This window comes from Ovis aries, chromosome 7 (assembly GCF_016772045.2).
Source record: "Ovis aries strain OAR_USU_Benz2616 breed Rambouillet chromosome 7, ARS-UI_Ramb_v3.0, whole genome shotgun sequence".
Classification (NCBI taxonomy): domain Eukaryota; kingdom Metazoa; phylum Chordata; class Mammalia; order Artiodactyla; family Bovidae; genus Ovis; species Ovis aries.
The window spans coordinates 19,392,070-19,413,509 of record NC_056060.1 but is presented as its reverse complement, the minus strand read 5'-3'; the positions used below and the strand labels follow the sequence as shown (position 1 = coordinate 19,413,509).

The window sequence follows — 21,440 nt, the reverse complement described above, 5'->3', positions numbered from 1 at the left end:
CGCTTCTTCAGAATCGGTCTGGTTTATCCTACTAGGAAAACAAACGGATCCTTGCCTCTCTATTTTTGGGTACGGATGGAGTTCTGGGAAAAGGTACAGCGCCCGGACAGGCATTATGGCCTTTGTCCAACCTCCCTCAGACACTCAAAACCGCGCGCGCCCCCAAGAGCTAAGATTCCGACCAAGGAAGAGGAGTCTCCGCCCCTCTCCACCGCCCCGCCGCGCCCCGCCCAGCCGAGGGACCACGACGCGCCGGCGTGACGTGGCGCGCGAGTCTGCGTCGGCGCGTGCTGAGCCCGGAAGAGGCGCGGGCCGGGCCAGGAGGTGTTCTCCGCCGCTTCCACGCCTCTGTCTCCATGGCGCTGTGGCGCGGCTCCGCGTACGCTGGCTTCCTGGCGCTCGCGGTGGGCTGCGTCTTCCTGCTGGAGCCGCAGCTGCCGGGGTCGGCCCTGCGCTCGCTGTGGAGTTCGCTGCAGCTGGGGCCCGCGCCCGCGCCCCCAGGAGCGGGCTCCCCTGAGGGCCGGCTGGCAGCCGCCTGGGACGCGCTCATCGTGCGGCCGGCCCGGCGTTGGCGCCGCGTGGCCGTGGGGTGAGTGCCTGCGGGGCCTGCCTCTCTGGGTGTCTCCAGGAGGTGCGGGCGCTCTGGGCCTCTGGGGGCCTCCTTGGCGGAGGTCAGACGGCTTGGGAGCTGGGCGGTAGAGCCGGCGTGGAAACAGGTTCCTAGAGGTCCCCCGGAGGGCCCTTGGTGCTGGTGTCCACACTGCCTGCCTGGCTGGAAGCGTCGCACGTCTGGGACGAGCCCCAGTTGTCACTGCTACCGGGGCTCACCAGACTGCTTTTTCCTCTCTGCTGGCTCCTGCGCCTTCCTCGTCTCTGTAGGACCAACCCCTGTTAAGTCGCTTCAGTCGTGTCCGACTCTGTGTGACCCCATAGACGGCAGCCCACCTTGCTCCCCCGTCCCTAGGATTCTCCAGACAAGAACACTGGAGTGGGTTGCCATTTCCTTCTCCAGTGCATGAAAGTGAAAAGTGAAAGTGAAGTCGCTCAGTCGTGTCCGACCCTTAGCAACCCCATGGACTGCAGCCCACCAGGCTCCTCTGTCCATGGGATTTTCCAGGCAAGAGTACTGGAGTGGGGTGCCATTGCCTTCTCCGGGACCAGCCCCTAGAACCAGCCTAATAGCCTCTTGGAAATCCCGCTTACTCAGTAAAGTTCAAGTCGCTTTCATTCCAATCTCTGCTCTTCTGGCGGTTACTGCTTTGCAGTCAGAAATGCTTGGTCTTTCCATTTCAGTGGCACCCTCCTGCTTCTGAACTACTTGAAGGTGTGGTCGCTGTCTTTAGCTGCTGAGTTTCTTTCTTTATGCCTTGTTTTCGCTTCCTTAATGCCATAGTCTGGAGACCACCACTCTACTGAAACTTCTCTCTCAAAGCTTATCTAAGCCTTGTGGGTTTTCATAATCAGCTTCCACTTTTAGTTTTCACTGTCAGCTCTCTGCAGCCTTCCACGCATTAAGCATGCCTTCTCCTTGAAACTCTTTTCTTCCCCAGATTTCAGTGACATTGCAATTTTAGGATTCTCCCAAATCACAGTGCCTCCTTTCTTTATATTCTCCTCTTGCTTGTAAGTAAATTATTCCCTCTACAAATTTTAGTTCTTGTCTAAGTTCAACTTGAATATCTTGCCACAAAAGCAGATCTTCTACCAAGTACGGTACTAGTTCTGTGAGTATTGGGACCACAAAGGGTAAGGTAAAGCAGAGTTATCATGAAGATTAAATTATCTTTGTTATTTAGCACAGTGTCGGCTTTAAAGAGTAGACAGCTAATGTTAGGTAGTACTTATATATATGTTAACATTTTTATTGTTTCTTCATGTGTATCTTCTTTTAACTCTTTCAAGTTCAGGCACTTTCACCTGTATCCTTATCAGCTTAATTGTCCTCCCTGGTTTTGTGAGTCTTCAGTCAATTTGTGGGCTTTCCAGGGGGTGCAGTGGTAAAGAATCTGCCTACCAATGCAGGAAATGCAAGAGACATTTTCTTGCATTGCAAAATGCAATGGGTTTGATCCCTGGGTTGGGTAGATCCCCTGGAGCTATTCTTGCTTGGCAAATCCCATGGACAGAGGAACCTACAGTCCATGGGATTGCAAAAGAGTCAGACATTACTGAGCACACGCTTTAAATACTCATTAACTACATGGTATGCGGCAGGTCCATGCTATGTTCTAAGAATCCGGGGATGGATGAAGCAAGGTCCCAGCCTCATTTTTTGGAAACAAATATGTTCATTATTGCATTACTTCACTCAGGCTGCCGTAACAGAGGACCTCAGACTGGGGGCTTAAACAGCAAAAATTTATTTTCTCACAGTTCTCCAGGCTGATAATCCGAGAGGAAGTCCTCTCTTTCAGGCTTGCAGATGGCTGCCTTCTCACTGTGTACTCACATGGCCTTTATTCATGAGCACTTCCTGTGTCTCTTCCTCTTCTTGAGCTGACAGTAGTCCTATGGATAATGGCTGCATACATGCGTACTCAGTCACCTCTGACTCTTTGTGGCCCCAGGGGCTGTAACTCACCAGTCTCCTCTGTCCAGGCAAGAAGACTGACTTGCCATTTCCTGCTCCAAGGCATCTTCCCAACTCAGGGATCGAACCCTCACCTCCTTTGTCTCCAGCTCTGGCAGGCAGGTTTTTTTTTTTAACCACTGCACCACCTGGGAATCCTGGATGATGGCCTCATTTAACCTCAATTACTTCCTTAAATAGTCCCTATCTCCACATATGGTCACATTTGTGGTCAGGGCTTCAATATGAATGGGGTGCGGTGGGGGAGAGGGACATAATGCTGTCCATAACAATTTTTAAAAAGTGCTTTCTTGTGTCCCAGAGAATAACTAGTAATTCTTCCCAGGATGAGGTTTCAAGAGAAGCTCCATCTACAAGCTGACAATCCATTTACTATTGCTACATCACACATTACCCCACAACTTAGCTTAAACCAGTGGTCATTTTATTCCATGATTCTGAGGTTCAGTTGGGCTCGGCCAGGCGATTCTTATTTGGGGGTTCGTGCAGTTTCAGGCAGATGATGGCTGGGCCTGGGATCATCTCAAGGTGTTGATTGTTGTCGTCAGCTGTGACCTAAGTTGTGGTTTTACCTGAACACATACAGGTGGTTTCTCTTTGTAACTGGTTAGCTTTCTCACTGCAGGATGACTGGATTAGGGGAAGGAATTCCCCAAGAGGACCGAGCAGTAGTGTTAATACCTTTTATGACCTAACCTTAAAAGCACACAGTGTCACTTCTTCCACAGGCTCAGGTCCAAATGGTTTTGAGGAGACGGGACAGAGAACACACCTGGGAGGGAGGGACGTCAGCGTCTCATTGTAGAATGAACATGTGGGACGGGACATCTTGTGGCAACCTCGGAAAATATATTCTGCTACAGTGACTTGCATGGCTCAGGCTCTGGAGAAAAAAAGAATTTATCCACAAGAAGGCTGGGGAATCAGCCCACCTGGGAAGAGAGAACCAAATGTGAAAAGGTATTTGGCTTGTTTGGCAATAGCAGGTTGGTCCTGTGTTTAGGGCAAGGACTTTATGATAGATGTCGAGCTGAATCTGAAAGGGGCCTTATGTGTCAGTGTGGGTGATGGGAAAACCATAAAAGTTTATAAGCAGGTACAGTCCATGAAGTCGCAAAGAGCTGGACACAACTGAGCATGAATGGGCGTGCACACACACAAATGATGCTGAGTCCTTTTCACAGACTTCACTGGAGGAATGGAAAATTTGAGAGTGGTTCTGACCTATTTGACTGCTTCACGTTATTTTTGTGGGTAACAGACTAATAAAGAGGAAAGTCTTGAGACCCTGACACTAGCTACAAAGCCATAGAGCTTTATCTTGTTTGGCATTGGCGCTAAACAGGTGAGATTTGACAAGAGGTTAGATGTGGTGGAGTAAATAGAGGCAGTTCCAAATGACACGTTCTTAGTATTTGGGATATTATAACTTCGTGTAGGCAGACACATATATTGTCAAGCTTTCCTAGTGGCTTAGTGGTAAAGAACCCACTTGCAATGCAGGAGATGTGGGTTCAGTCCCTGGAGAAGGAAATGACAGCCCACTCCAGTATACTGGGCTGGGAAATCCCGTGGACAGCGGAGCCTGGCGGGCTACAGTCCGTGGGGTCACGCAAGAGTCAGACACAGCTTAGCATATATACTGATTTGCCCATGATCTCACAGCTGTCAAGTGCCAGAGGTGCAGCTGAAACCTGTTTGTGGCTCTATGTGCCACATTGTTGCCATGAAGAGAGATTAAGAAAGGAACCAGTATGTGGTGGAAGGTAACCAGTTTGGTTTCAGAGGGGAGAAATGTGCATGCCTATAGGATTATAGAGGAAGCTGAGCCCTCAACTGCTGACAGCTAGAGGCTGTAGTTGAGGAGCATGGTCGCAGTTTGGAGACTCCAGCACCTAGGTTGAGGCCAGAGGCTAGACAGCGTCACCCAGGAAGAGAACAAGAAGGGAAGGTAAATGGCAGGGGTGGGGGAGGGGTGGGCACTGCCAAGTAAGGGCCTGATGGGAAAGGACCAGAGAAATAAAGGAGCAGTTTCAAGAAGATGGTCAATGGCAAGCCCACAGCCACATCTTTCTAAAATGTATGCTGCCTCCTCTGCTTCAGAACCGGGCTCTGGTCCTAAGACTTGTTGGGTGCATGATGAATCCCTCATTCTAGCACTCATTCTCCCTCACCTGCTTCACTCTGACCTTTGAAACCTGCCTTGCTCTTCTTGGACCATGTTCAGACTCTCCTAACTGGGTCACCATTCCTGTTGTGTCCAGGCACAAGGTTAATCCCTTATTCTATGTCTTTGCTTGTGCATGCTCCTTGTGGCTTTCAATATCAGATAAATCTGGGTTTGAATGTGGGCTCCTCCAGTCATGACCTTGGAATGTAAGGCCCCCAGCCTTACTCTTCTCAGCTGAAAGCAGTGATGACTACTTCCTGTCTTAGAATGTTTTGCAGATTGGTGTGGTCTGTCTGAAAATGCCTGCCTTCTCTGTCCAGAGCATCATCCAGGGTGTGGCCCAAGGACTACTGACCCTGCCCTCTTGGGTTTCTCTTCTCTGTGGTTGTGTATCTTAGAGCGATTATGATTAGCTTTCATACTATCTCAGGCATAGTGTGAAAGCTGAAAAGAACCTTAGGAAACGTTTTACAGATGATAAAACAGAAAGGAGGTGATAAGAACCATGGTCCTTGTCTTTAAGGAATTTACAGACTAGAAGAAACAATTCCTCTTTCCCACCCCAACCCCAAATCTCTGATAATATGCCTGGCAGCCCTGGCTCCCCGCGCCCTCTGCTAGCACAGCCACTTGTGTAGGCATTCAGCGTCTGTTACCTCATTTTACCTTCCAGTTGTTTTGTCTGTGTCTGTGTTTTCTCAAAACTCACATTGTAATCTTTGATACATTTCTGTGAAATTCTGCGTGTCAAATGAACATAATTTTGTCTTCTGGTTTTTTTGCTCCACCCTGACCACCCCCCACATGCACATACTTCTTTTCCCTATAAGTAGTATGCTTGTTTACATTTTAGTGTGCTGTTGAATTGATGTAAGTGGAGAGAAAGATTCCTGTTCTGTTTGAAGCATTATAAAATATAACTAGGAAGCAGAGGTAAAAGTACCTTGTTTGGTATCTGGCACACAGTAGGGTACAGTGATTTTATTTTAATAGCTACCAAGTAAGTTTTTTCCTAAGATTTTCCTCTTTAGTATTCATGGTGTAATTAGGTGGGGGATGGAAAATGTTCCTGTGGTAGTTATATTGTTTAAACTCAAAATTAGTTCGGTTGGGTTTCCTCTTGTGCTGCAAAATGTGGTAAATAAACAGTGTTCTTTTTGGTTTTGTTTTTTGTAACTGTAACTTTCTCCATTCTCATCTTTAAGAAATCAAATTAGTTAAGTTCTCAGCAGAACTAGATTCGGAAGTGATGTGTTTATTGACGTCTGTTTTGAAGTCGTTATTTCCAAATATGGGTACATCCCTTGGTATCTGAACCTTTGCTATGCAGACTCAGGACCCAAATCCATTTAGATACATTTATTTTAGGTAGGACTGCTTCATGGAAATAATGTCCCACACTATCCAAACTTTCACTGTGTGAACATTGGAAGCCTTCTGGAGTCTGAGAGCCAGGGATACCTGTATTCCTTTTAAGCTTCTACCCTTCAGACATCTAATGTGATGTCCAGTAGAAATAAAGGACACTCCGTGTGAGGTGCCACGGAGACCAGTTTACAAGGTGTGTGGTTCGCATCATGTAAGGCTGTGACGTGCGGTCAGTGTGTTTTATGTGCTTTGTATGATAGGTAGACTCACTCTTAGGTTATGCTTTCCCAGTTGACCAGAGTAATTATGTATGTTTGACTTCAAAAGAATAAGACCATTTGAGTATTTAAATGCTGTATGGTAGGCAAAAACCTTTTCAAAAATGTGGGATTCATAGGAGAAGAGTTAATAATAGAATCTTAATGAGAATGTAGTCAGTTTTGTGTTGTGAGGAGGGCTGTGTGTCTTCCAGCCCTTGTAAACCTCCCATGAGTGATGTAAATGATATCTAACCCACATGAGGACCTTTTAAGAATTATTTGTACGGTTCTAAAAGTAATGTATGCTTATCAATATTAAAAATACATCTAATGAAAAATAAAATTCCTCTCCCTTCCTGCAGTCTCTTTCCTCATCTTTAGAGCTGGCCACCATTAACGATTTGGTGATCAAGAGATTTTTAAAGGAGACTAGAAGGGAGACATTGTGGTTATATATTATACACCAGAATCCAATTCATTGGGCCTTCTTGATTGATGAATTTACCCTCTGATTTCATGAAAAGTGAAAATGAGGTCACTCAGTTGTGTCCGACTCTTTGTGACCCCATGGACTGTAACCTGTCAGGCGCCTCCGTCCGTGGGCTTTTCCAAGCAAGAATACTGGAGTGGGCTGCCATTTCCTTCTCCAGGGGACCTTCCCGACCCAGACTCTACCATCTGAGCTACCAGGGAAGCACACAACTTCTGGTTTCATAACTACTTGGAACTAACATGGAAGGGAAGCCACCCTTGTCACCCAAAGCCTTTTCATTTGGTCATCCAACCCCACTGGCAGGAATGGCAGAGGCAGGAATAAAGGTACCTAGGGACCTCATCTACCTGCGCAAAGTATTTGGAACTTCTTTTTTAAGAATTGGCTTTTGGAACACACACACACACATACACACACACAACACTGAAAAGGTAAGCCACAACTTCTCCATGCATGCATGGGAGAGGTAGGGCCAGACAACCTTATGTGTATTTTATTAATCTATATGCCTTAACCAGGTGATACCACACTGACTGCTTACTAGTCTTTAAAGTTCATGATGAACACCTGCCAAGTGTTGAGTTGTTACAAGGCTGCAGGTGCACTTAAGTCTTTAAGCCATCACTCAGCTCTCAGTTTCACCTGGAAGTAGTCAGTGTATTTAACCACCATCCTCAGCTGTCTTTTGAGGGAAGGTGGCTTTTGACCAAAACTTTTACTTTGCTTTCTCTGTAGCAAGCAGTGTTCCTAAACATGTATTATCTTACTTGATCCTCACAACGGCCCTGTGAGTTAAATACTCATATTACACGATTTTAGAGAGGAGGAAACTGAAGACAAAGAGATTAAAGTGACTTGCCCAGGTCACACAGCCAGGGTGAATCCAGGCAGTTTGGCTCTGCCATCATTTTCTCAGAAATGGTATATTTGTGTTATGATACTTTGTTCTGAAATGCTGAGCACCTGTCTTCTCTCTTTGTAATGAGTGTAAAAGTTTACCAAACTATTGCCAGGAGTCCTGTGTAAAAGTTTACCAAGCTATTGCTGGGATAAGACATACATGTCCAGATAAAGTAATCCTCCTTCCACCATATGCTATTTGCCTTCCAGGCCAGGTTTCAGATCCACTACCTCTGTTTCCCTGTTTGAGCACAGGCCTCTGAAACATTTCCCTGGTGTTAAATGCAAAGCTGTTGCCCCAGTGCTTCTGTTTGTCTCTCACCATCTCTTCCTTCCTTCCTTCCAGCGTCAATGCATGTGTAGATGTAGTGCTGTCAGGGGTGAAGCTCTTGCAGGCGCTTGGCTTGAGTCCTGGGAATGGGAAAGATCACAGCGAGCTGCATTCAAGGAATGATCTAGAAGAAGCCTTCGTTCACTTCATGGGGAAGGGAGCAGCTGCTGAACGCTTCTTCAGTGATAAGGAAACTTTCCATGACATCGCCCAGGTTGCATCAGAGTTCCCAGAAGCCCAGGTCTGTCTACCAGTGGTAAATTAAGATAGGGTGGGAAAAGATACTTTGTATGATTTCTAGAAGCAACCAAGCAACTCTTCTCCAGTTCGCCCATAGAGGGTGATTGTTGGCAATACAGTTCTGTAGTGTTTTTCTCTTTTTGGAAAAGTGTGTATCTGACCTTCCTTTAACTCCGCTGTTGCTAGTCATTTCAATTCAGCCAACATTAACGAGGCCTGCTTACTAAAATTTTAGTCCTGAGTTACCCATGAGATTGCTCTTCTTTCCTGTTACTCAGGTTTAAAGTAGGAAAATGTCTACTCCACAGTTGTTTGGGTACTGCTTGGCTGATACCATGCAGTAATATTAATATGGCTCAGTTCTTCCTGAACCAAAAAAGGCCAAACCCACAGAGAAATAGTGACAGTGTCACTCCTCCTTTTCCCATATTGTAACAGTCAAAAATGTCTCCCAGCATGTCAGATGTTTCCAGGGTCGGGCCCATGACCCTGAGAAGGGATGCAAAATCACCCTGATTGAGAACCTCTGGTCTAGTTTGGTGGCTCTCTGACCTGAATGCACATCAGAGTCATGTGGAAGGTATTGAAACACACATTCCTGGGCTGCCCTTCCAGAGTTCTGATTAGTACTTGTGGGGTGGTTCCAGGAATTTACCGTTACAGCAAGTTTCCTGGTTATGTTGATGCTATTCTGAACACCTTGTTCTGAGAACCATTTGTCTACAGGGTAAAGACTGTCAGAGATAGAACTTAGGAGTCTCCTTACCCACCTGGTGGTCACGAACAAGGCTCTGGAGCCTGCATGGTCCAGACACTTCTTGAAGGCTCACACACGTCTTAAGGGCAGGATTTTGTTGTTTAAGCATCTCTTTTACGCCCACTGCATCTCATGAGCATCTCATCCCCAATTTTTACCTAAAATCTTCTCTTACCCATCACCCCAGTCTGGGTGTATTTCTCACTTGGGGAGCTCTTAAAGTTTTTTTTATTCTTTGGAAGCCACCCATTTGAACATTAGCAGTGGGCACTGGTATTTCCCAGCTGAGTTTCTCAAGGAGACAGCAAGCTGTTAAAACCTCAGTTAGTCATTTTGATAGCTGAATTTGGTAGTGAGATTCTGATCTTTTTTTTTTCCTTTTTGTACACACAGCATGGCTTGTGGGATCTCAGTTCCCCAATGGAATCCTAATCACTGGACTACCAGGGAACTCCCAAGATTCTATCTTTTATGAAATAGTCTTGAAAGTTCTAACAAGATGGCAAATCTACTGCTTAAAAGTCTTTAAGATTGTAGTAACTAAAACACCAGTTTGCTTTCTGTTGTAGTCTCTTTGGCCTTTTGTTTCATAATGCAAACATTTTTTCTACAGAAATTTTATCTATCTTTTACATCATCAAAATTATTTCTTAACGTTGTAAAACCTAAAATGTGTTGTTTATCTTCCACTAGTCTGACACTTCATTTGGTACTTTGTCAAACTCCCTTAAACTATAAGGCAGATGGACTGATAAACAGCAGTTAATAATAACTATTGTCTGAAAACTCTAAAATCCATTACATGGAATCTTAATGTTTCCCCTGGGATTTTTAGTAAATTCTTCTAGCCATCAGAGTTAAATAAAAAACTAAGGTTAACATGTTAAAAGGCCAGATTTCAGCCTGTATATCACAAAGTTTCAAATTTATCTCTAGAAAGCCATACTGTCCCATCTGAATCCAGTGATCCATCAGCACAAAACTTGGTTGGACTAAAAGTGTTGTTGAGCATCTAGAATTGAGTTGTTTAGTCTGTGCCTCTACGTGGGGCTAGGGACTAGAGAGGTAAGGTGATAGCATTCGGTCCTTCCAGACAGGGCTGTTGATGCAGTTTCTCAGCTTACATAGTAGAGCATTAGCTTTATTTCCTATTTGTCAGGTTTCCAGAGCATGTGAATCCATCCTTAAAACAAAGGAATACGAGAATTCTCTGCTCTTCTCCTTTAGTCCTCAGCTGAGAGATGTGATGTGTCTTCTTTTAGAACCCATTTCCTTTCGTGATGCATCAATGTGTGTTTCTTCCTTTCTCAAAATCTGGCAGCAGTTACTGAGCACTTGCTGTAAGAAGACAGTCCTTGCCCTGAAGGAGCTAGACATGTCCCCAGGTGACACTAGTGCAAGAGGACAAGGGCTGTAGTGGAGGTCTGTTCTGAGTCTAGAGGTGGCAAGTAGCAAAGGATCCGCAGTCCTCTCTGGAAGGAGGATTGTGGTGATGGAGGTGACCATAGGGAAAGGGCAACAGAAAGCAGTACAGAAGAGGTGACGTTACAGCTGATACTTGAAAAGTGATCCCTGACCAGTGAGTGAGAAATGGAGCCATCCTGGTCTAAGCAGCAGCATGTGCTTAAAGGCATAGACACAGAGAGGAAGGCAGACTTGGAGAGCTGTAGACAGGCAGAAGCAGAAAGGAAAGCAGGGGACACATAAAGACCCGTGTACTTCACTTAGAGTTGGATTTTAAAACTGATTGAAGAAGATGCATGTATCCCAGTGTTCATAGCAGCATTATTTATAGTAGCCAGGATAAGGAAGCAACCTCAAGTGTCCATCAGCAGATAAAGATGTGTGTGCGCACGTGCATGCATGTAATAGACTCTCACTCAGCCGTGAAAAAGAATGGAAGTGTGCCATTGTTGCAACATGAATGGACTGGGAGGGCATTATGCTTAGTGAAATAGTGTCCGAGAAGGACACATACTGTATGATATCACTTAGACATGTGGACTCTAAAAAATACAACAAACTAGTGAATGTAACAAGAAACAGACTCACAGATAAAGAGAACAAACTAGTGGTTATCAGTGAGGAGAGGAAAAGGGGGAAGGGGCAGTATTGGGGTAGGGGATTAGGAGGTACTATTAGGTATAAAATAAGCTAGGGATATATTGCACAATATGGGGAATATAGAAAATATTTCATAATAACTATAAATGGGATATAACTTTGAAAAGGTGTGAATCACTACATTGTACCATTGTAACATATATCAAATATAAGGGGAAAAAATTGAGAGTTGGATTTTGGATCATTGTAGTATCGAACGATTTTCAGGAGGAGACTGACATAGTTGTACACATTTTAGAAGGATCACAGTGCAGAAGATAAAGTCTGTCCATACTTGTATTCCCTTTTGTTTCATTTATCTGTTCTGGTTGCCTGGAAGCTCAAAGCCAAGGTTGATCTACAGTTAAGGCAATTACACTGTTTTCCAAAGGTAGCAATTTGTTTTGTTTTTTTCACCTTTCCTTATAACTCATTGTCTCCTCATCTGTGGAGTTAATGTTTTTATTAACCCCATATGTGTGTACTTGTTGTAAAGTCACCTCAAATTTTTTTGGGGGAAAATGGAGTATTATTAAATAAATCAAAACATTATTAAGCTTGAGTAGCATAGTTATGCTAAAAAACTGCCTAATAACCTTGAACTGTCTTACAGCACTATGTAGGAGGAAATGCAGCTTTAATTGGACAGAAGTTTGCAGCCAACTCCGATTTAAAGGTAAGTCAGATTCCCAGATTAAAACCTATGTCCTTCACTAGTATTTCAGTAATTTTAGGGGCAATACTGAGTACCTGTCCATTCCTTGATTCAACTTGCCTGGGATTCTCATTAGGAATATAGTCATCGAAGGACAGGAGTGGTAGCTAATGATTCCTGAGTGTTTGCTACGTGTCTAATGTTGTCTCCAGTGTGTGATGTAGATTACCTCATTTAATCCCTGCAATAACCTATAGGGTCATAGATACTGTTGTTGGTACTGTTATTGTCATGCTTTCTGTGTGAAGCTTGAGGCATAGAGAGGTTTACAGCTAGAACAATTGTATTGAACAAATAGAACAGTTGTAACCTCAGACCCCAGAGTCCATGTCCTCGAGTACCTTACCAGGTAGTCATTAAGAGCATGTGTGGGCTCTGGAGTCAGTGCCTGAGGCTGGGGATTGTGCAGTGATGAGAGAAGACTTAGTTGGCTGATTCTTGAGGCTGGATCCACAGTGTTAAAAACAGAGGCTACTGGATGGGGGTTGTTAGGGTCGTGTCTTCAAGTCTTAAATCATTTGGTTTAAGTAGAAGTAAAATCACTGCTATTTTCAAAATAGCTTCTGAGTAAGAAGTTCTTTTTTTTGCTGCAAGTGGAATAGGTCCGAGAGGGAAAGCCAACAAGGAGGTTATTGCTGTTGTCTTGTAAAAGCAGTCATTTTGCAGCGAGACCACAGCACTAACCTCCTTGCTGGCTTTGGCTCGAGTAGCCAGAAGAGGAGAAACATGTCTGTCTAAAGCCTAGTGGAATCACTTGGTGATAGACCATATGTAGGGACAAAGAAGGTAAGTTTAACGGAGATGGTTCTGAAGTAAATGAACCTGAGAAGTGCAGAATAGATGTGACTACTGACGATGGAGAGAGGAAACCATCAACAGTTCCTAGGGGTGCCGAATCAAAAGTGCAGAGGCGGACCCAGAAACACAGATAAATGATCAACAGTTTGAGGGGACAAAATTCATATGGACCCACAGCGTACACCGAGAGATGGATGTGCTTAGATATAGAGAGCATATTAAAGTGTGGGCATTCACATTTTTATAAGGATTAAAGTTTTAATAAGAGATTACAGTGGGAAATTTTTTTGAGTCACTATCTTTATAGATAGTGATAAACTCTCAGACAAAGAATATTTGAAGTTCCAGAGCTGATCTTTAGAAGTATTGCCAGCTAATGGATGAAAAAGAAGATCAATCGTAAGCTCATTGGAGAGAACCCAGGCCCTTTGTATCAGAATCCTGGGCATTTGTTTGGGTCCCTAGAAGAATGCCCTCTTGACCCTGAGAAGTAATTTAATTCTGTCCCTGGAAGTTCTAGGTTAGATGTTCCTTTCAGTATTTCCTCCTGAGACCAGTATTTGCTGTTGGTCATTGGAGAAGCTGGGCCTGAGACCAGTCCAATTGGAAAGTATTCTGGTAAGAAAAAGGGGAAGGGGAAAAAAAAAAAAAAGAGAGAGTCTAACCTTAGTAAAAGATTGAGGGGAAGAAAAGGGTATCTGTTACTCCTTCATCAGATTGTTATGATCTTCACAATAATCTGATGAATTTAGGTATTACCATCCTTTTAAAGAAAGGAGGTCCAGAGAGGTTAAGTAATGTGCCCAGGGTCACCCAGCTGATGGTGGGTGATAAAACAATAAAGCCAGGATTCAAACACCAGGCTCTGCCTTGACCTCACCACCCTATACTGCTGTCTCAGATTCAATTTAACTTGCTGAAATGCCTCTCAACATGACCAAGTGATATCTAAAAACAACCATAGATTAAGGAGAAGGAAATGGCAACCCACTCCAGTATTCTTGCCTAGAGAATTCTGTGGACAGAGGAGCCTGGTAGGCTGCTGTCCATGGGGTCACACAGAGTCAGACACGACGGACGCGACTTAGTATGCATACGTGCAATGGAGAAGGAAATGGCAACCCGCTCCAGTGTTCTTGCCTGGAGAATCCCAGGGATGGGGGAGCCTGGTGGGCTGCCGTCTACGGGGTTGCACAGTCAGACATGACTGAAGCGACTTAGCAGCAGCAGCAGCATTTTCCATAGGTAATAATAATCATTAACATTTTCATAGTTCTTACTGTTTCCCAGGCACTGTCTTAAGTGCTTTGCTTTATATTAACCTATTTGATCCTCAAAAAGCCCTTGAGGGAGGTCTATTATTATCCCCATTTTGTAGATAGGAAAAATGAGGCATAAAGAAGTTAAAGCTGTTCAAGGCCACATACATAGTAAGGAGTGGAGCTAAAGTTTGAACCCAAGTAGTCTAGCTCCAGAGTCCATGCTGTTTCCAAGCAAACCAGGGTCTCAGAAATAGACCCTGGTGAATATAATAAAGGCAGATGTTATGGAATGGTGAAATAGAAGCCAGATAACAGAAGAGAGCAGTGTCTTTATGAAATATATTCTGGAATTTAGCCAAGAAGGAGATGTTGGATCTTGGCAGATGCTGCTTCTGCATCTGTTGAGATGATTGTGTGGTTTTTGCTTTTTACTTTGGTAAATGGTAATTACACTGATTTTTCAAATGTCGAACGAACCATGTATCCCAGAATAAACCTCACTTGCTTCTGATGTAGTACCCTTTTTATATATTGTTGGATTCAGTTTACTTACATTTTGTTTAAAATTTTTACATCAGTTTCCCTGGGGGATGTTAATCTGTATTTTTCTTTTCTCATATGTCTGTCTGATTTTAATATTAGGGTAATACTGACCTAATAGAATGAATTGGGGAGTATTTCGATTTTTTTTAAAAAAGTATTTGTGTGGAATTCACCAGTGAAGCCCTCCAGGCATAAAGTTTTACCTCTGTTTGGTTTTTAGTGTTTAATTTTTCCATTTCACTTTGTTGTTGTTTTGGGGAGGGGAGATTAAAAAAATTTATTGGAGTATAGTTTATTTGCAATGTGGTGTTTCAGGTGTACAACAAAGTATATCAGTTATACATATATTCACTATTTTTTTGAATTCTTTTCCCATGTAGAGGCCTGAAGTTTTTGATGTGGGAAGGTGTTTAATGATTTGATAAAAAGAAATTCAGATTATCTACTTCTTGAGTGTGCTTTAGTAGTTTTGTCTCTCAGGAAATGTGTCCATTTCATCTAAATTGTTGAGTTTATTGACTTGAAGTTAATCATAATGTTCCTTTACTCCTTTAAGTCTGTGGAATCTGTAGTGATGTTCTGTCTTTCCTGATACTGGTAATTTATATCTTTTTCTTTTTCCTTTTCCTTGATAAGTTTGGCTATTGGTTTATCAATTTTATTGATCTTTCCAATAAATAGCTTTCAGTTTCGTTGATTTTTTTTCTATATTTTTTTTTCTTTTCTATTTCATTGGTTTCTATTTGTTTTTAATTTAGCTTTCATTTTCTAGTTTCTTAAATTCGTGGCTAAGGTCACTGATTTGAGAGCTTCCTTTGTTTTCTGATGCAGGGTGTTTAGTGCTGGAAGAGTGAAGAGTGAAGTCGCTCAGTCGTGTCCGACTCTTTGCAACCCCATGGACTATAGCCTACCAGGCTCCTCCCTCCATGGGATTCTCCAGGCAAGAGTACTGGAGTGGGTTGCCATTTAATGTTCCCCTCAGTACTATCCCCCAGATTTTGATTCTTTGTTTTTATTTTCATCCAATCCAGATACTTTCTGATTTCCCTTTGATTTCTTGAGGTGAGGTATTTAATAGCCTATCTTGTGGAATACTTAGAAGTGTTATTTAGTTTCTAAATATTGAGAGGGTTTCCACATATCTTTATATTATTGATTTCTATTTTAATTCCATTGTGATCAGAGAATATGCTTTTCTGATTCCTGTTAAATTTATGGAGACTTTTATGACCTTGCAGATAGTGTATCTTGGTGAGCACTTGGGTGGAGTGTTCTATCAATGTCAGTCAGGCCAAGTTGATTGTTTTCAAGTCTTCTAGAGTCTTCTGATTTTCAGTCTGCTTGATTTATCTACTATTGAGAGAGAGACTGACATCTTCTACAATAATTATAGATTTGTCTGTTTCCCTTGAAGTTCTATAACTTTTTGGTTCATGTGTTTTTAAGCCCCTTTTTAGATGCATAACTGTTTAGAATTGCTTCATCTCTTCATGGACTGACTTTTTTTTATCATTACCAGGGATAAAGAAAATAATTTGATAATATTCTTTGCTCTGTAATCAATTTTGATTAAAATAGCCTTTCCAGTTTCGATTAGTGTCATCATGATATATCTTTTCCCATTCGTCTGCTTTTAACCTGTTTGTGTCTGTATATTTAGAATGTGTGTCTTGTAAGGCAGCATACAGTTGAGGCTTGATTTTTAATGCACTCTGACGTTGCTTAGTTTTTGTTTTCTGACTCCACTGGGTCTTCATTGCTGTGCTCGGGCCTTCTCTAGTTGCTGCGGGAAGGGGCTGCTCTCGCGGTGCGCAGGCTTCTCTTATTGCAGAGCAACGGCTCCAGGTCGCGTGGGCTCATTAGTTGCGGTGCATAGGCTTAGTGGTCCCTCAGCAAGTGGAATCTTCCCACCAGGGATCAAACCCATGTCCTCTGCATTGGCAGGCAGATTCTTAACCACTGGACCATCAGGGAAGTCCTTCCTGTCTTTTAATTGGGGTATTTAGACCATTTTCATTTAGCATCATTGTTGTTATATCAGGTTAAATTTAAATCTCACAGCTTGCTTCTTGTCTCTTAGCGGTTGATGGGATTAATGATGCACCTTTTTAGGTTATCACAGTCTGCTTTCAACTGATACTATTAAACCACCAGATGGAATGTAAGAACTTTACAGTAGTGTGCCTTCATTTCTCCCCTCCAGTCTTTATACTGTTGTTGGCATATTTGTTACTTCTAGACAGACTGTACATCTCACACTATGCAGTTAATACTTTTCTTCAAATAGTTAATTATCTTTTAAAGACAGTTAAATAATAAAAAGATCTTATGTACTTAGAGTACCATTCCTGGCATTCTTGGTTTGTTTAGATTAGTATTTCCATCTGGTATTTTCCTTCTGCCTGAAGGATTTCCTTTAATAGTTCTTGTAGTACAGGTCTGCTAGCGGTTAATTCTTTCAGATTCTGTATATCTCATTGTTGCTCAGTCAGTAAGTCCTGCCTGAATCTTTATGACTCCACGGACTGCAGCACCCAGGCTTCCCTGTCCTTCACCATCTCCTGGAGTTTGCTCAGACTCATGCCCATTGAGTTGGTGATGCCACCCAATCATCTCATCCTCTGTCGTCCCCTTCTTCTCCTGCCCTCAATCTTTCCCAGCATCAGGTAGCCAAAGTATTGGCGATTCAGCATCAGTGCTTCCAATGAATAGTCAGGATTGATTTCCTTAGAATTAACTGGTTTGATTTCCTTGGTGTCCAAGGGACTCTCAAGAGTATTCTCCAGCACCACAGTTCAAAAGCATCAATTCTTCAGCACTCTGCTTTTTCTTTATGGTCCAACTCTCACATCTGTACATGACTACTAGAAAACCATAGCTTTGACTGTATGGACCTTTGTCAGCAAAGTGATGTCTCTGCTTTTTAATACACTGTCTAGGTTAGTCATAGCTTTTCTTCCAAGGAGCAAGCGTCTTTTAATTTCATGGCTGCAGTCACCATCCACGTTGATTTTGGAGCCCAAGAACATGAAATCGGACACTGTTTCCACTGTTTCCCCGTCTATTTTCCATGAAGTGATGGGACCGGATGCCATGGTCATAGTTTTCTGAATGTTGAGCTTTAAGCCAACTTTTTCACTCTCCTCTTTCACCTTCATCAAGAGGCCTTTTAGTTCCTCTTTGCTTTCTGCCATAGGGGTGGTGTCATCTGCACATCTGAGGTTATTGATATTTCTCCCAGCTTCTTGGTTCCTGCTTGTGATTCTTCCAGCCCAGCGTTTCTCATGATGTACTCTACAGAGATGTTAAATAAGCAGGGTGACAATATACAGCCTTCACATCCTCCTTGCCCAATTTTGAGCCAGTCCGTCGTTCCATGTCTGGTTCTAACTGTTGCTTCTTGACCTGAATACAGATTTCTTAGAAGGCAGGGAAGGTGGTCTGGTATTCCCATCTCTTTAAGAATTTTCCACAGTTTATTGTGATCCACACAGTCAAAGGCTTTAGAGTAGTCCACAAGGCAGATGTTTATTTGAAATTCTTTTGCTTTTTCTATGATCCAGCGGACGCTGACAATTTGATCTCTGTTTCCTGTGCCTTTTCTGAATCTGGCTTGTACATTTGGAATTTCTTGCTCCACCCACTGTTGAAGCCTAGCTTGAAGGATTTTGAGCATTACTTTGCTAGCATGTGAAATGAGCACAATTGTATGGTAGTTTGAACATTCTTTGGCATTGCATTTCTTCGGGATTGGAATGAAAACTGACTTTCTGGTCCTGTGGCCACTGCTGAGTTTTCTAAATCTGCTGGCATATTGAGTGCAGCACTTGAACAGCATCATTTTAGGATTTGAAATAGCTAATCTGAAATTTTGTCACCTCCACTAGCTTTGTTCATAGTGATGCTTCCTAAGGCCCATTTGACTTCACACTCCAGAATGTTTGGCTCTCAGTGAATGACCACACCATTGTGGTTATCCGGGTTGTTAAGATCTTTTGTGTGTATTCTTGCCACCTCTTATTAATACCTTCTGCTTCTGTTAGGTTCCTTGCCATTTCTGTCCTTTATTGTACCCATCTTCGCAAAGAGTTGGACACGACTGAGCAACTGAACTGAACTTGCATGAAATGTTCCCTTGGTATCTCTAATTTTCTTGAAGAGAGCACTAGTCTTTCTCATTCTATTGTTTTCCTCAATTTCTTTGCATTGTTCACTTAAGGCTTTCTTTTTTTTTATTTTTATTTTTACTTTATTTTGCTTTGCAATACTGTATTGGTTTTGCCATACATTGACATGAATCAGCCATGGGTGTACATGAGTTCCCAATCCTGAACCCCCCTCCCACCGCCCACCCCATATCATCTCTCTGGATCATCCCCGTGCACCAGCCCCAAGCATCCTGTATCCTGTATCAAACATAGACTGGCGATTCGTTTCTTACATGATAGTATACATGTTTCTCCTTGCTCTTCTCTGGAACTCTGCATTCAGATGGGTGTATCTTTCTGTTTATCCTTTTCCTTTCACTTTTCTTCTTTCCTCAGCTATTTGTAAGGCCTCCTCATACAACCATTTTGCCTTCTTGCATTTCTTTTTCTGTGAGATGTTTTTGGTTTCCACCTCCTGTATAGTGTTATGAACCTCCATCCATAGTTCTTCAGGCACTCTATCTACCAGATCTAATCCCTTGAATCTATTTGTCACCTCCATTGTATAATCATATGGGATTTGATTTAGGTCATACCCGAATGACCTAAAGTTTTGCCTACTTTCTTCAGTTTAAGTCTGAATTTTGCAATAAGGAGCTGATGATCTGAGTCACAGTCAGCTCCAGGTCTTGTTTTTACTGACTGTGTAGAGATTCTCCATCTTCAACTGTAAAGAATAAAATCAGTCTGATTTTGGTACTGACCATCTATACCTCTGAAAACTCCTTTGGGCTCATTTGTACAGAGGGATTTGTAGGGCTTACCCAGTTTTTTTCAGTTTTATAGGTATCACTGTCCTTGGTGGCCCAGTGCCCAAATGTTCTGAAAACTGTTGTTTCATGTATTTTATCTGTTTTGTTGTGATTGTTTCAGGCAGGAGGGTAAATCTGGCCCTTGTTGTCTCACCTTGGAAGCCGAAATTCTAGCCAAGAATTAGAGAAAATAAATAAAATTATAGCGGTGAGACTTTTCAGATTTGGCAAACAGCAGACATGTGTCAAGGAGAGGGAGATGTATTTTTGCTCACTAGCTGGGATTTCTTAGATACATGAAAATGCCTCTGTACAAACAAGTATTAATTAGAAAGTAAAAATACTTTTGGAAGCTTCTGGTGGGGCATATTAAACCTGCACTGGTGACAGTCATCTCTGAGGACTTGCCTTTGATTCCTGGTCCAAGCCTTCATGCCTCAGTGGTTTTGAGTCTGTCCTGGTCATGAGTGGGGCCAGAGCTGGCATGGCAGAAACAGCAGAAGGTGTGAAATGGCTTCTAGAAGGAACTGCCAGGAAGAGGCCCAGGTTGGAGTTGAAGAAAATGCTTTTTAAAAGTTGCAGCATACCTCCCCCCAAACTTAATGAACTGAAGCACTCTTTAATTCTTCTGCTGAGAAGTCAGTCCTGTTCACAAGGCAGCCTGACCCCACAAGTTAGGTCACTGCTTGATTAGAGTCTTGTGACCCTGAGGTTTTTTTCTATACTGTGTAAAAGTCAACCAGTTGCTTTTGTCTGGCAGCTTTGAGCAGACAGCACCCTGTATCTCTTTGCTTACACAGGATGTGAGTCAGTAAAGAAAAGAAAGTGAGGTACAGTGCATCTTCGTCTTCTCAGGCTGCCCTGATGACAAAATGCTGTAGACCAGGTGGCTTGAACAACAGAAATTTGTTTTCTCACAGTTCTGGAGGCTGGACAGCCCCAGGATCACAGTTGCAGCAGGGTCTGGTTCCTGGTGAGAGTTCTCTCTCCAGCTTGCAGACTGCTGCCTGCCTGTGTGTCCTCACAGGGCCTTTCTTTAATGGATGTAGTGGAGAAAGAGCAATCTCTTGCTCTCTCCCCCTTTTTTTCTAAGGCCACCAGTCCGATTGGATTAGGAACCCACCCTTATGGCCTCATTTACATCCTGAAAACCCTTTCCAGTATCATCGACAGTCAGACCTTGACATGGAAACCAGGGGAGGCGGGGGTGGGGGTGGGGAACAAACATTCAGCCCCTAACAGAGTGCCTGGGATTCAGCAGACGCACGAGTGCCTGTGTAACACACGTGGGTGCTTGACAAGGGTCTTTTGTCAGCTTCTCATTTCTGGGTACTTGGCGTCCATACCGTCCAGGCCTGCTCCCTGGTAGGAGCTCTTCCAGTCCATACCTCCAAACCAAAAGCTTTCAGAATTGGATTTGGAGTCCAGTGTTTTTTGTTGAAACAAATGAAAGTGCTGGATGTACCTTACTGAACAGATTTCATGGGAAAGGGGGCAGATCTCCTGATAGACTTCATATTGCTTGTCTCCAGGTTCTTCTTTGTGGTCCAGTTGGTCCAAAGCTGCATGAGCTTCTTGATGACAATGTATTTGTCCCACCAGAGTCATTGCAGGAAGTGGATGAGTTCCACCTCATTTTAGAGTATCAAGCAGGTAAGAGGAAATGAGTAAGTAACGGCGTAAGCCTGGTCAGAAGGCTGTGTGTTGTCAGGTGGGGGTGTGAATGTGCTAGAAATGTTTCTTTGTAAATTGGCAGGGCCCTGTTCCTGCCTTACCACAGGTTTCCTGGTCCCTGGTCCTACGGAGCTGATACAGGGCCTTGTCTCAAGGGAGAATAATGGAGAGTATTACAACACTGAATAAAGTTCCCAGGTCCTCAAGTATGATTGATCTGAACCCAAGAGAAATCAGGCGGTAGGAGAGCAGGCACCTTAAATGAAAATGTGTGAG

The 21,440-nt window shown here is 43.3% G+C and overlaps 1 protein-coding gene across 3 annotated transcripts in view; it reads left to right on the top strand.

The window, feature by feature from the left end:
* The first annotated feature begins 271 nt into the window (after nucleotides 1–271).
* ADPGK (ADP dependent glucokinase) overlaps nucleotides 272–21,440 on the top strand; it is a 32,167-nt gene continuing 10,998 nt past the window's right edge. For 2 of the 3 annotated variants that reach the window (XM_027971563.3, XM_027971562.3), the window contains exons 1-4: nucleotides 272–589; nucleotides 8,128–8,353; nucleotides 11,826–11,888; nucleotides 21,023–21,143. In XM_027971563.3, the coding sequence (XP_027827364.1) occupies nucleotides 357–589; nucleotides 8,128–8,353; nucleotides 11,826–11,888; nucleotides 21,023–21,143 (643 nt within the window). In that variant the 5' untranslated portion in view covers nucleotides 272–356. Of the gene's footprint in view, nucleotides 590–3,316; nucleotides 3,551–8,127; nucleotides 8,354–11,825; nucleotides 11,889–21,022; nucleotides 21,144–21,440 lie in introns of those variants that run through there. The other variant, XM_060418918.1, reaches the window with a different exon arrangement.